Source organism: Molossus molossus, unplaced genomic scaffold (genome assembly GCF_014108415.1).
Source record: "Molossus molossus isolate mMolMol1 unplaced genomic scaffold, mMolMol1.p scaffold_m16_p_21, whole genome shotgun sequence".
NCBI lineage: Eukaryota > Metazoa > Chordata > Mammalia > Chiroptera > Molossidae > Molossus > Molossus molossus.
The window spans coordinates 36,967,346-36,981,570 of NW_023425357.1; the positions used below are offsets into that span (position 1 = coordinate 36,967,346).

General features: G+C 44.4%; 1 protein-coding gene across 4 annotated transcripts in view; it reads right to left on the reverse strand.

The window, feature by feature from the left end:
* The window catches only part of DUS2 (dihydrouridine synthase 2), a 41,436-nt gene extending 33,111 nt beyond the window's left edge, over positions 1-8,325 (reverse strand). Inside the window, exons 1-2 of one of the 4 annotated variants that reach the window (XM_036273915.1) lie at positions 8,183-8,325; positions 430-475 (exon numbers count right to left, since the gene is read on the reverse strand). In XM_036273915.1, the coding sequence (XP_036129808.1) occupies positions 430-475; positions 8,183-8,308 (172 nt within the window). In that variant the 5' untranslated portion in view covers positions 8,309-8,325. The remainder of the gene's footprint in view (positions 1-429; positions 476-8,182) is intronic. The other 3 variants (XM_036273918.1, XM_036273916.1, XM_036273917.1) reach the window with 3 other exon arrangements.
* Between the last annotated feature and the right edge of the window lie 5,900 nt (positions 8,326-14,225).

The window sequence follows — 14,225 nt, forward strand, 5'->3', positions numbered from 1 at the left end:
CCTCACTCCATCCTGATTTAAATAAAGAAGGAATTATGATTTTCATTTTACAGCTAAAGAAACTGAAGCAGAGAGGTCATGTGACTTGCCCAAGGCCACACAGCTAGCAAGTAGCAGAGCCAGGGCCAGCGCCAAAGCCAACCCAACTTCTAGGATTCTTCTAGAGTCCTTCCTGTACTATGAAACCTGGTAATTTCTATGCCAGCAAGCCTGTGGATGGAAGGCATTCTTAGCCTGTTTCATATCTGGCTCTTGTCAGGGTCTCTGGAGAGCAGTGACTGTTCTCAAAGGAACATATGATCCACAAAATTACACAGTCAGGCAAGGAGAACCCTGGAAGGACCTGTTACCACAGGCAAGAGCAGTGATAGTATGGCTTGGGCCTCACTGGGCACACACACACAACCCTGAGACCAGTGCTGCACTCACCATTGACAACTCTCTTGCACTGGAGCATCTTGAGGTCGATCAGCTCCTATGGAGAAATCAGAGGGCATTTGTCAGTCCAGGGCATGTAGACCCTGGGCACTACACTGGGGGAGGACTTTTACTGCACACCCAGTGGGGGCCACTTAGTCTGTCACCCTACTACCAACAGTAAATCATGTCTTTTGGGACATACGGTGCTGTCCTCCCAGCCCAAGCATGGCAAACAGGGTCTTGAATGACCTTCCCTCAATCAGCTGCTCTTTCTAAGGACCTTGGAGATATTTTGAGCCTAGAAAGGGTAAGCAGCTCAGGGAGCCAAAGAGAAGACAACAGCCATGATGTGGACACCTGGATACTTTCATCACCTACTAGTCTCAGCTGCCGTCCATCCCCTCTAAGAACCTCCTGCCTCATCCCAGGAAATGTCCAAGAACAAAAGTGGAACCAGTGAACAGAAATACAAGGAGGAAGACTTGAGATGGACAAAGGAAAGAAAAGTCTAAAACCCCTATCCAACATGGGTCACACTGTGTGGAAACAAAAGAAGTGAGAGTCTCAGTTCTGGAGATAGTCAGACTCACAAAAGGAAAAAGGGGTTTCTTCAAAATCAAGATTACGAAAAAGAAGGGAGAGCTGGTGTCTCCTGAAGGACTAAGATTCTCTGCCCCTTAGTGGGAGACAATATTGTTCTGCTTTGTTCAGTCATCATTTCAATAGATGTGGAAGGCAAATAAGAAGTTCATGCCCAGGGGTTTGTGGGCTCCAGAAGAAGATAGGAAGAAACTCTTACCCTGCTACTCATTCCTATACAGACTCCTCATGAGACTCAGAAAGTCACAACCAAGTGAGCACAATGGCCTTTGCTCCTTCATGGGAGTGTGCAGGGCTCAAGTGGTCAAAGAGCTGCTAGGGCAGCTCCCCCAAGCATACCCATAATCCAGATTACTACACACTCTAGGGGTTTCTGTGCTATTCTTTCCATGTTGCATTCAGGTTATCAAGTATCTGATGGCTAGCAGGCCCAACCAAAGAAATCACCACCACTAAGCAGTATGGATGCATGGGTGGTATCCAAGTCCTAAGAATCAGTGTGGTTTCCCAAGGGATAGACAGAGCTTGACACAGAGCCTGTGTAGCCAGTGATCGTAGTTTCAGGGGCAGGCAAGAAGGCAAGCTTACAAGTGGGCAGCACTGAGTGACCTATGCTTATAAAAAGCAGCTCTGCTGCCAGGCTGGGCTTTGACCGGGAATGAGCAGTATAAAGCAGTGCAAGCCCTTGCTGGGGCCCCAGCCTTGCCAGCAGTAACCTGTCCTCCATGAGATTCCCAAAACCCCCTGTCAAGTTCACCTTTATAGCCCTTACCACTTCTTTGCATGCTAGTTGCAGATACACCTCTCATACCCTTACCATTAGACTATAAACCCCCTGAAGAAGGTCCTGTGTCCACACAAAGGTGGGCTTGGAGGACACTAGCCAGGTAGCCTGAGCTCTAAGAGGAGCTGACACTAAATGGCCTTTGAAATGTCTTATTTTCTTCTCTGACTCCCCACTACACCAGAAGAGCTTTTGGGGCCTGGACATTGCCTGATTCACCTTTGAATCACTAGCATCTATCACGCTGCAAGTGCTCACTAAGTGTCTGCAGAAGCCTGCTTCAGTATCTTACACGCAGATGTTCAGCTGTTTGTTAAGTGGAGAAATCAAAACTATCACCAATAAAACCACATACACCTATACACCCTCAACACTATTGTTTATCAATTTTATTCATTATAGTTTGTTCTATGGGTACAGAATGAAAACCTCATAGTTTGTTTTTTTTTCACTATATTTCCTTAATTAGTGAAAATAAACATGGTTTTTCCATGTGGTAGAGTTTATCATCCATGCATCTTCATAGAAAACAGTCTTTTACCCATGTATCCAAACTGCCATATATATATAAGTTGTGCAGGAAAAAAAAAAAGCCTGTCCTTTGCCAAATTGGATATTGAGTTTTTTGTCTCAATTATCACAAATATTTTTTGCTATATCAATATCACTTTGATTTTAATCATACATAACATTTTATTTTTATAGAAAAGACCACCCCAACTTTGCCACAAACAATGCCTTCTTGTTTCTTAATATATTTCCACTACAAAAAATATACTTTTGTTTTTTCCTTCTTTTTTTAAAAAATAATTTTTCTAAATTTATTTTAAAGAGAGAGGAAGGGAAAGGGAGAGAGAGAGAGAAATATCAATGAGAGAGACAGAGAGAAAACATCAATTGGCTGCCTCCTCCATGATCCCCAACTGGGGATTTGGCCCACAACCTGGGCATGTGCCCTGACCAGGAATTGAACCAGCAACCTCTTGGTGCATGGGTCAACACTCAACCAGTGAGCCACACTGGCCAGGCTGTTTTTTTCCTTCTTTTTATTTATTTATTTATCCTCACCCGAGGATTTTTTTTTTTTTGCATTTATCTTCAGATAGAGAAGGAGGGAGAGGGAGGAAGAGAGAGAGAAACATTGACATGAGAGAGACACAGACATGAGACACATCAAGTGGTTGCCACCCACACAACCCCAACCAGGGCCGGGGACAAACTGCAACCAAGGTACGTGCCCCTAGTGGGAACCGAACCCAGGCCTCTCTGGTCCACAGGCCAACCAGCCAGGGCTTTTTCTTCTTTTTAAAACGGATTTAGCTTTTTAACTTATCTGAAAATTAAGGCCATTTATAAGTCACTTTTTTCTTCAGATGGCTACCCAATGTTCTGAACAGCATTTAATTTTAAAGTGCCTTATCATGTATGGGCTTATTCTTCCTTATCTGTCATGAGTTACATTCTTATATCTGAAATATGCCCTGCTACCTTCATATCCTTTATTCCACTTGGCTGGCTTTCTCTATCTGAGCTAACTGTGCCAGTTTATCACCAATGTCTCTTCATGCCACCTTTCTACCCTCACCCCTGGTATATCCAGGTACTCTTTTAGTCTCTACTTTGGTATATTCTTGTTTTCAGAAAAACAAACATACACAGATAGAGCAACTAAAATTCCCCCCTTATAAAAAAAAAAAAAAAAAAAAAAGGTCACTGACAAAATGAATGTGTCCCAGAGGGACAGAAAGAACATTTGAAGCCCTGGCCGGTTTGGCTCAGCGGTTAGAGCGCCCACCTGCGGTCCGGAGAGACCGGGGTTCGGTTCCCGCTAAGGGCATGTACCTTGGTTGCAGTTTGTCCCCGGCCCTGGTTGGTCGTGCGGGTGGCAGCCACTCGATGTGTCCCTTTCACATCGATGTTTCTCTCTCTCTCTCTTCTTCTCTCTCCCTCCCACTCTGTCTGTACAAAAAATGGAGAAATGTCCTCGGGTGAGGATAAAAAAAAAATAAATAAAAAAAAAAGAACATTTGAAGAAATAATGGCCAAAACAATCACCAAATTTGATTTAAAACACACACACACACACACACACACACACAACATTACTCCATATATCTAGGAAGCTCAACAAACCTAAGCAGAAAACTCCAAAAGAGACATACCTGGACACATCATAATCAAACTACTGAAAGTCAAAGAAAAGGAGAGAATACTGAAAGCAGCAATAAAGTAGTGATTTACCATGTGTAAAGGATCCTCAACAAGACTTAGAACTGATTTCTCATGGAGAAACCAGAGGCCAGAGACCAAGGAGGTGAAAGATTTGTACAATGAGCTCTTTCTCCCAGCTATTTATGCCACCATAATGGTGCACATGAATGTCCTGACTGATGCTCTCAAGAGGATCAACAATGCCAAAAAGAGAGGTGAGGCAAATACCAGGTTCTTATTAGGCCATGCTCCAAAGTCACAATCCAGTTTCTAACTGTGATGAAGCATGGTTACATTGGCAAATCTGAAATTACTGATGATCACAGAGCTGGGAAAATTGTTGTGACCCTCACGGGTAGGTTAAACAAGTGTGGAGTAATCAGCCCCAGATTTGATGTGCAACACAAAGATCCTGCTCCCATCCTATCACTTTGTTTTCATTGTACTCACAACCTTAGCAGGCATCATGGACGTGAAGTAAGATGAAAACACACAGAAGGGAAAATCCTGGGGTTCTTTATTTAAGGATATCATTCATTTACATAAATAAAATGCATCAGCCCTGGACAGTTTGCTCAGCGGTTAGAGCATTGGCCTGCGGTCCAGAGAGACCCGGGTTTGGTTCCCGCTAAGGGCACGTACCTCGGTTGCAGTTTGTCCCCGGCCCTGGTTGGTCGTGTGGATGGCAGCTACTCGATGTGTCCCTTTCACATCGATGTTTCTCTCTCTCTCTATTCCTCTCTCTCCCTCCCACTCTACCTGACCAAAAAAAATGGAAAAATGTCCTCAGGTGAGGATAAAAATAAAATAAAATAAAATAAACATAAAATAAAATCAATAAAGAAAAAAATAGTTAATATGATACATTTTACATTACATGTTTTTTATGACAATAAAAGAAAAAAATTTTAAGTACCTATGCTGGTAATCTGGGCCTCATAAGAACATTGCCTTCTCCCTTGATCTTACTTATTAAAAGGTATAAGTCCAACAGGTAAGTGCAGCCTCACAGTCTGAGTCACTGAAGTCCCACTGTTCTTATAAAAAGGAAGAGAAGCCCTGGCCGGTTTGGCTCAGCAGCTGAAGCATTGGTCTGCAGACCGGAGAGTCCCAGGTTTGGTTCCCACTAGGGGCACATACCAAAAAAAAAAAGTCATTGCCCTGGCCGGTTTGGCTCAGCAGTTAGAGCAGGTCAAGAGAGACCCGGGTTCGGTTCCTGCTAAGGGCACATACCTCGGTTGCAGTTTGTTCCCGGCCCTGGTTGGGTCGTGCTGGTGGCAACCATTCGATGTGTCCCTTTCACATCGATGTTTCTCTCTCTCTCTCTTTCTTCCTCTCTCTCCCTCCCGCTCTATCTAAAACAAAAAATGGAACACTGTCCTCAGGCAAAGATAAAAAAAATTAAAAATAAAACAAAAGAAACACAACATCTGAGGAACTGGAAACTTTCCTAGCTTGGCCGGTGTGGCTCAGTGGATTGAGTGGTGTCCTATGGACTGAGGTGTCCCGGTTTGATTTCTGGTCAGGGTACATGTCCAGGTTTCAGGCTCAGTCCTCATTAGGGGGCATGCAGGAGGCAGTTGATCGATGTTTCTCTCTCATCGATGTTCCTATCTCTCTCCCTCCCTGTCTCTCTAAAAAATCAATAAAAACATATTAAAAAAAAGAAAAGAAAACTCATGTCAACAGGGCAGACATTGATGGGGGATCAGACTTACTGTTCCCTTGACTGTTGCTGAGCTGGTTCATTCTTTCTTCACCTCCAGCTGCTGAGGGCTTTACAAGGCTTTTAAGGAGGTGCCTGCATGCCTGGAGTACCCTAAGTCCTATACCTAGTCCTCTGAGGTGGGTGGGGTGGTTTGGCTATCTAATCTCACAGACAGGACACCTCATGTGAATCAAGTTAAGATCACCCAGGCAGCCAACACAATAATGCTGGCCTGCAGAGCAACTCTGAATTCACCAAGGGGCACCAGGCATCACACTGTGTCATGCCCAGTACTTAGAGCCCAGTCAATGACCCACACAAAACAGGGGCCTGTCTCCTGCTTCTTCTCTGCACATGGGCTAGGTCTGGGTGGAGGGCTTGGATCTCCTCCAGCAGAAGCCCTTTATTCATAAGCCATATTAACTCTTCCAGAGTATAAGCACATCAAATATGCCTAAGAGTTTTAATGTGTTACCTCTTCTTACTCAAGTAGAGCCCTGGAGGAAAGGAATGGTCATACTCATTAGAAAAACCAAGCTTTGACCATTAGGAGGGCCCTGGAGGAAAGGAAGGCCACATTCTGAAGCCATAACATAAATTCTGTGCCTATGACTTCCAAAGTATTTGAAAACAACCTTAAAACATTCCAAAGAAGTAGCTGATGGAGGTTCTGGGACCCAGTAGGTCACTTGTTTCCTGTGGCAGCACTGCTCCCAGTGCCCAGCTTCCATGACCCCCATCACAAAGACCAATTTCTCCTGGACCATAAACACAGCGGCTGTCTAGAACAGGCCCTGTGCTACAGTGTAATCACTCACTTCCATCCTGGTGTTTAATTCCACTTATCTCCAAGTGAATACAACTCCACTTTCTAGAGTCCCAGAAAAATGCTGCCTGCGCCAGAAAAGTGAAAGCCAAGGGGTAACATCTCATAAAACTACAGTACAATAACACACAGAATACTGACATTGACATAGATAAGACAGAATAGTTTCATCACCAGAAGGATTCCTTGTGTGATAGCCACAGTCTCTACTCTGTTACTGGAAAGACCTGGCCCTGAGTGGGTCTGCCTAGCACCAGGCTGGTAGTGTGTGGGTTCTTGACTTTGTACAAGAAAAGTTTCACAACACTAGTCCAGGTGAATTTTCGAGGACGTTTATTAAAGCTGGGGACACTGAAACAAGAAAGGGCTGGAGAAATCAGCCTAGGCTGGTCTGTTCTGACTCCCTAAGAAGTCAGAGAAAAGAGGGCCTTGGGAACAGATTCAGGGGGTTTGCCTGGGATGAACTGCCACTGCCTATTGCTAGCCTAGTTGCAAGCCTAATGGGGTCCCTTAGAATCTAGGAGATGCATGCCTGTGGGGGTAAGAAAAGAGAGGGTACAGGTATGCTCCTAAGAAGGATGGCTAGTGCTGGGTCCTTTGTCTTGAGGTTTTTATTTCTCTCTTGCAGGCGGGAATCTTAGGGGTGGTCTCAGGGGAGGGTTTCAAGAGAATTTTCATCAGTTTTCTAGGTGTGCTCCTTCAGGGTCATGGTCCTCACTGACCTGTCAGTGTCAGGGCAGGGGGTTGTTAGTCATTGCAGCTGGTTCTGGTATTGTCTACCTGGTTATGCTGCTTTTCTGTGTCTGGAGCTGAAATACAACTGAGGCTTAGGTGCTATTTCTAGGGAGGTGACCTTCTGTATCCACTGTAAATTGCTCTGTCAGTTTGTTCAGCTATTTGTTTCCCTATTCCACTTGTCCTGGCTAACTGGCCTGTCTCAACCCCACTCCATCCTACCCCTAGTGTCTTTTAAAGATAGAAATATCAGAATCATTTGGGTAGCTTCTTCTTAAACTTCTCATATCCACGAGGGGGGCATATCAGGATTGGGGGTTGGAGAGAGGCTGCCTAGATATTTCTGATACATGCCCAATTGAGAACCACTGCTCATACTCCCTCATTATCCAGTATCCTGTAATTCTATTTTTCCTAGCAGTTGCTTTCTAAACCTGGGTCGGGAGCCCTAATCTTCTGAGCACTCAGCAAGATTAGCTGGCCCACTAGCTACCACCACCAGAAAATCCTATGGCCCTCCCCCAAATCAATCTCATCCAGCTTCCCTGGCCTGAATCTGGGCCTCTTCCTCCTCTTCCTAACCTGGAGTTCACTCATTCATGTACTGAATGTATATTAAATCCTATAGGGGCCAGGGCAGTGACCTGACACCATGCTCATCTATCACCTGGCACAGGTAATCTTGCAATGCCTCCACGCTGCTCAGGCTGCTGGCCCTCAGCAGAGGTCATAGAACTTATAAATGTCACGCATATTTGTTCTCTGTTGCCATCAGTGAGAACCTGTGAAGTCAGTGCCCATTCTATCAACCCCCCTCCCCTCTCCTGATTATTTCCATCCACAGATGAGGACACTGCGCTTACAGAAAAGCTCTCAGGGAAAATCAGTAGCCCCTTACCTCACAGTACACAATGTCCGCTCCATAGTCTAGGGCCAGCAGCCGCATTGGGAGAGTCCCTACCCGAACCATAGGGGCTAAGATGAGTTTGTTGTGGTAGCACAGTGAGAGGCTGTTCACAATCATTCCTCCTCTGCTCCAGCCTGAAGAAAGGGAAAACAAGGGTCAGAAATTCTAATGGAGAAAATCTCTTCCATTATCCAGGACTGCCTTTCCTTCTTCCATTCAACACAGTACCTTGTTTTCCCTTTCTCTGATCATAAAAATAACACGTTGCCCTGGAAAGTTTTTCTCAGTAGTTACAGAGCGTTGGCCGGTGGACCAAGGAATCTTGGATTCAATTCCGGTCAAAGGCACACGCCTTGGTTGTGGGTTCGATCCCTGGCCCTGGTCAGGGTCATGCAGGAGGCAACCAATCAATGCGTCTCTCTCACGTCGATGTTTCTCTCTCTCTCTCTCTCTCCCTCTCTCTCTCTGCCTTCCTCCCATCCACTCTATCTGAAATAAATGGAAAAATATCCTCAGGTGAGGATTAAAAAAAAGAAAGAAAATGCACAGAAAGAAACATCCCCAAAAGTTCCACAACATAAAACTTGAATTCGCCACATGCTGAGCACTGCACTGAATCCATATGAATGAAGTGATGTGTAGGCATGCCCTGCTGTAGTCTATATGCAAATATAGGCTATATAAAAATACTACAGCCCTGGTCAGTTTGGTTCAGCGGTTGGAACGTTGACCTGCGGACAAGAGAGTCCTGGGTTCGGTTCTTGCTAGGGGCATGTACTGAAAAAAAAAAAAAATACTACACCATTTTATATAGGGACAAGGATTTTGGTATCCATGGGGGTCCTGGAACCAACTCCCCACATTCCCTACATTCAATCCATCATTAACTCCTGTTGAAATAACCTTCAAAATATAACTTCCAGCCCTGGCCGGTTTGGTTCAGCGGTTACAGCATCAGCCCCCGGACCAAAGAGTTTCAGGTTTAATTCCCAAAGACACGTACCTCAGTTGCAGGTTCAATCCCCCTCCTCGGTCAGGGTTGTGTGGGAGGCAACCAATCAATGCATCTCTCTAACATCAATATTTCTCTCTTTCTCTCTCTATCCTCCCTCCCACCTACTCTGTCTAAAAAAAAATAAAAAATCAATGAAAAAATATCCTCAGATGAGGATTAAAAAATATATATATATATGTGTGTGTGCATGTGTGCGCGCGTGTGTGTAGTGTGTGTGTGTGTGTGTGTATATATATATATACATATATATAACTTCCATCTGTTTTGCTCTACTCTATTGCTCATCAAGCCAGCCTCCTAATGGGTTTCCCCAAATCTCCTCTTGCCCCCTCCTATCCACTGTCTTCACAATAGCCAGCATGCCATCTTAAAAATGCAATTCTAATAATGTCACTTTCTTATTTATACCCTTCAATGGCTTCCCACTGAGTTTAGGATAAATCCCAAACCCTTCTAATGACCCATAAAGCCCTGCGTGACCTGTCCCTGCCCACCTCTCCAGTCTCACCTTGAGCCCCTCTCCCCCTCACTCTCTGCTCTGGCCACCCTGGTCTTCTTTTAGTCTCCCAACCAAGTGTTCTGCTGCCCTGGGGCCCACGCACTTACAATTCTCTCTGTCTGGAACACTCTCCCTAAGGTCCTCTTGACTTTGAATGCCCCCTCTCTGTATATGCTTCCCTATTGGACAATTTATCTTCAGGTCCCTGGTCACATGTTCTCACAACACCTTATATTTTCCATAGCTGTTACACTCCATGTGTCCATACTTATTCACGTGGTCTCTTGTTCAACCTCCACCTCCTCCTCTAGACCACCAGGACTACAAGCTCAAGGATAGGGGGGTCCGCTTAGTTCACTGCCAGGTTTCTAGCACTGAGCCAAGTACCTGGCCCTTAGCAGCTGCCTCATAAGGTGTTACTGAACACTCACTTCTGTGGTGGCTGAAGGGACACCCTCTTATAGGGTGGTTGGTCTGGGAACTCCCTCTGGCACACTGGAAGCAATGCCTGACAGGCCCTGCTTCCAAAAAGGCTCCTCCCAGAGAAGCTAGGCAGCTCCCAACCTTTCCCAGTTACTGTTACCCAGCCTTGAGGTCACAGCCAAATCACCATTGTAGTTGCACATTCTCATTCTCTTATACCATTCCTTTAAGGGCTGGTCTCCTCTATCACATTTTGATTACTCCCAATCTCTTTCTCAGTAACTTTAACTTCATTCAGTTATGGGGATACAACATCCCATTAATTAGAATGCTTTCAGATTGAACATAACACTATTCAGGGAAAGCAATGAATGGAAAAACTTGACCAGTGCTTTCCATGTCAACTTTCCCAGAGATTGTGATCTTGCTTAAAAAGTGATTTCTTTAAAATACAAATTTAGAGTTAGTATTAGATATTTAGTGAATTATCCTATTTTCCACTCAAAACATGTGTCAATGAGAAAAAAACTAAAATGATCCATTATATTTGTAAGAGAAAGAGGCGAAATAGCACATCATTGTTAAGATTCTGAACTCTGGAACCAGGCAGACCTGCACTGGAATTCACCCCCAGACATTGAGGCTCAGCTTTTCCCTCTGGAATATGAGGCTCCAATTGAATCTATGTCAGGGAGGATGCTGTAAAGAGTAAATTCCATGATGCACAATAGTTCTCAGCATACAGTAAAGGCTTAATAAATGTTAACTGCTCTCATCATAAGGCTTTTACACTTTCAACATACTCTAAGTCTATTGTTGTATCAACAAATATCTACTAGCTCTTTAAAGATCAAGGCAGCATGTAAGGTGTTGAAATGGAAAGAACTAGAAGTGTTTCTCAGTTCTGCCACTGCTACCATCTATCATTTGAACCATGGCAACATTCTTCAAACTCATCTTTCTGCTTCCAGGCTCATTATGTCCAATCCATGTTCCTTCCAGCAGCTGGAGGGGTCTTTCCAAACACAAATCACAACATGATAGTCCCATTGCCCAAGCCTTTCCTACTGCCTTTAGAATTAAGTCCAAGCTCTTTAATACAACAAACAAGGTCTGGTCTGCCTTCCACAAAGGCCAATATTTCATTGCTTGTCTCCTGCCCTCTTAATTACCACATGCCAAACTATTCTGAAGTATTTCTAGTTCTCCAAACTGGCCTGTTCACGCTGTTTAGTGTTTCTAAACATGTTGCCCCTGCCCAGCCTGTGTGGCTCAGTGGTTGAGCATCGGCCCATGCACCAAGTGGTTGCCAGTTCAATTCTTGGTCAGGGCACATGCCCAGGTTATGGGTCCAATCCCAAGTGGGGGGCATGCAGGGGGCAGCCAATCAATGTTCTCTCTCATCAATGTTTCCATCTCTCTCTCTCTCTCCCTCTCCCTTCCTCTCTGTCTAAAATCAATAAAGAAAAAGAAATTTTTTTAAGTTGCCCCTGCCTAGGTGTCACATTCCCTATTCTTCCATCAGGCTGATTTCCACTAGCCTTTCAGAATTTCAATATAGCTGTCACCTACCCCAGAAAGCCTTCTCTGACTCACATCCCCCAAACACAGGGTAAGGGTTCCTCCTCAGAGTTCACTCCTGTCCTGGAATATCCTCTTATAATTACAAGAGCAACTGTCACTATGCCTCTCTCATCATAAAGTGAAGGCAAGCACTGTGCCTTGCTCATCACCAGATCCTCAACACAGACCACACAATCTGGCAAAGATAGGTGCTTAGTGTTTTTTGTAAAAAGAAGCTAACAGGCCAAGTGGCAATAAGAGCTATGATACAATTCATGCTTCAGCCTCAGAAGAGCTCTATCACAGACAAGCTGCATTTAAAGTATTTTGCCTTAATTCCAGTTTGGTTAATAGAGCAGACGAATAACTACCCCACTCCCTTGCTTACCTAGTAAAGGACTACAAGCCCTTTATACAACTCACATAGGAGTCCCCCACTTGAGTGAACAAGATTCAGATAAGGAAGAAGCAGAAGATGAAGTTGGGGCCAGATTCTGGCCCTGGCCAGTTTGGCTCAGTGGTTAGAGCATCGGCCTGCAATCCTGAGAGACCCGGGTTCGGTTCCCGCTAGGGGCGCGTACCTTGGTTGCAGTTTGTCCCCGGCCCTGGTCGGTCGTGCGGGTGGCGGCCACTGGATGTGTTCCTTTCACATCTATGTTTCTCTCTCTCTCTCCGTTCCTCTCTCTCTCCCTCCCACTCTATCTGAGCAAAGAATGGAAAAATGTCCTCGGGTGAGGATAAAAAAAAAAAAAAAAAAAAAAAAAAGCCCTGGCCGGTTTGGCTCAGCAGTTAGAGCGTCCACCTGCGGTCCGGAGAGACCCGGGTTCGGTTCCCGCTAAGGGCATGTACCTCCGTTGCAGTTTGTCCCCGGCCCTGGTTGGTCGTGCGGGTGGCAGCCACTCGATGTGTCCCTTTCACATCGATGTTTCCCTCTCTGTCTCTTCCTCACTCTCCCTCCCACTCTGTCTGTGCAAAAAATGGAAAAATGTCCTCGGGTGGGGATAAAAAAAAAAAAAAAGTTGGGGCCAGATTCTGGACATTGATTAGATTATCTATAGGCAATGGGGATCCAATGATGGCTTTCAAGTCAAGGAGTGACATGGCCCTGGCTGTGCTTTAATAAGATCACTCAGGTAACCAATGATGGACTGGAGGGTGAAATATAGAAGGAGGTAGAGTTGGGTTAGAAAGAAAGTAAAGGGGTCTAGGCATATAGTGAAAAAGGCTGAAAAGAAAATGGTCAACACTTGCACAACAGTCCTGATGTAGGTAGAAAAATGGAGGAATGGTGAAAGAATACAGCCACTTTTATTTTGTTTGTTTTTAATTCTCACTCAAGGATATTTTTACATTAATCTTCAGTCAGAGCTAGAGGGAGAGATAGAGGTAGAGAGAGAGAGAGAAACATTGATGTGAGAGAGACACATTGATTGGCTGCCACCCACACAACCCTAGCCAGGGTGGGGACAAACCACAACCGAAGTACGTGCCCTTGGCCGCAATTGAACCCAGACTCTTTGGTCCATGGGCAACACTCTTACCGCTGAGCCATACCAGCCAGGGCTACAGCCACTTTTTTATTTTTGCAATGCCTTGCAATTCCCAAAATGCTTCCTATGTAACTGTAATTCTCAAACCTGGCTGAATCATCAGGAGGGATTTTAAAATACACCATGTCCAGGCCTTACTCCAAACCAATTAAATCAGAATGTAAACTCCATGAGGGCAGGAATTTCGTTTGTTTTGCTCACTGTCTATTTAAACAGTGCCTGACACGTACATGGTGCCCAGAAAATATTTAATGAATCAAGAACTAAATGGCTGTACAATTATCACCTGAGATCCAAGGAACAATTCTTTCTAAAACTTAGGGAGTAACCAGGCACATAAGTTACCATGACAGCCCTGGGAAAAGTACTACCAAGTTAGGCCCCTACTCCCAGGAGCTTACATTTTTCCACAATAAGTAAATCCTTCTTATTTCTAAAGCACTGTACTATTAAAACATGTTCCTCAAGAACAACTAGAAGTTATTTAATGTCTGCTGTGAGGAGGAAAAGAGAGGGGACTTAAGTACTATCTGATGAACTGACAAGAAGAATTAGGGACCATGGGCAGACAGGCTCCAATCTCTATTGCTTTTGAGGTAATCATATTGTAAGACCTCAAGCATGATGAGAAAGCAGCCACTAACCAACTACCCTGCCCTAAATATCTGGACAAAATCCAAATGCAAATACATACCTATGTATTATTCTTCTTTAATAATTCCTTCAATGTATCTTTTCTGGCTTGGTACAAAACAATTTTTTGTTTTATATCTGAAAAATTAGTAACACATGTAAATGAATGAAACCTGCTGGATCAAACACTCAAGGAGCTATTTAGCTAAGGAACGAGGAAACCTGAGTTCTTAGACTCATAAAATAGTATACAATCACCATGTCTTGGAGTATCCAAGATACCCATCATATCACCAGTCAGTGGTCATCTAACATGTATATGAACTTTCAACAATGAGGGAAACTAAACAC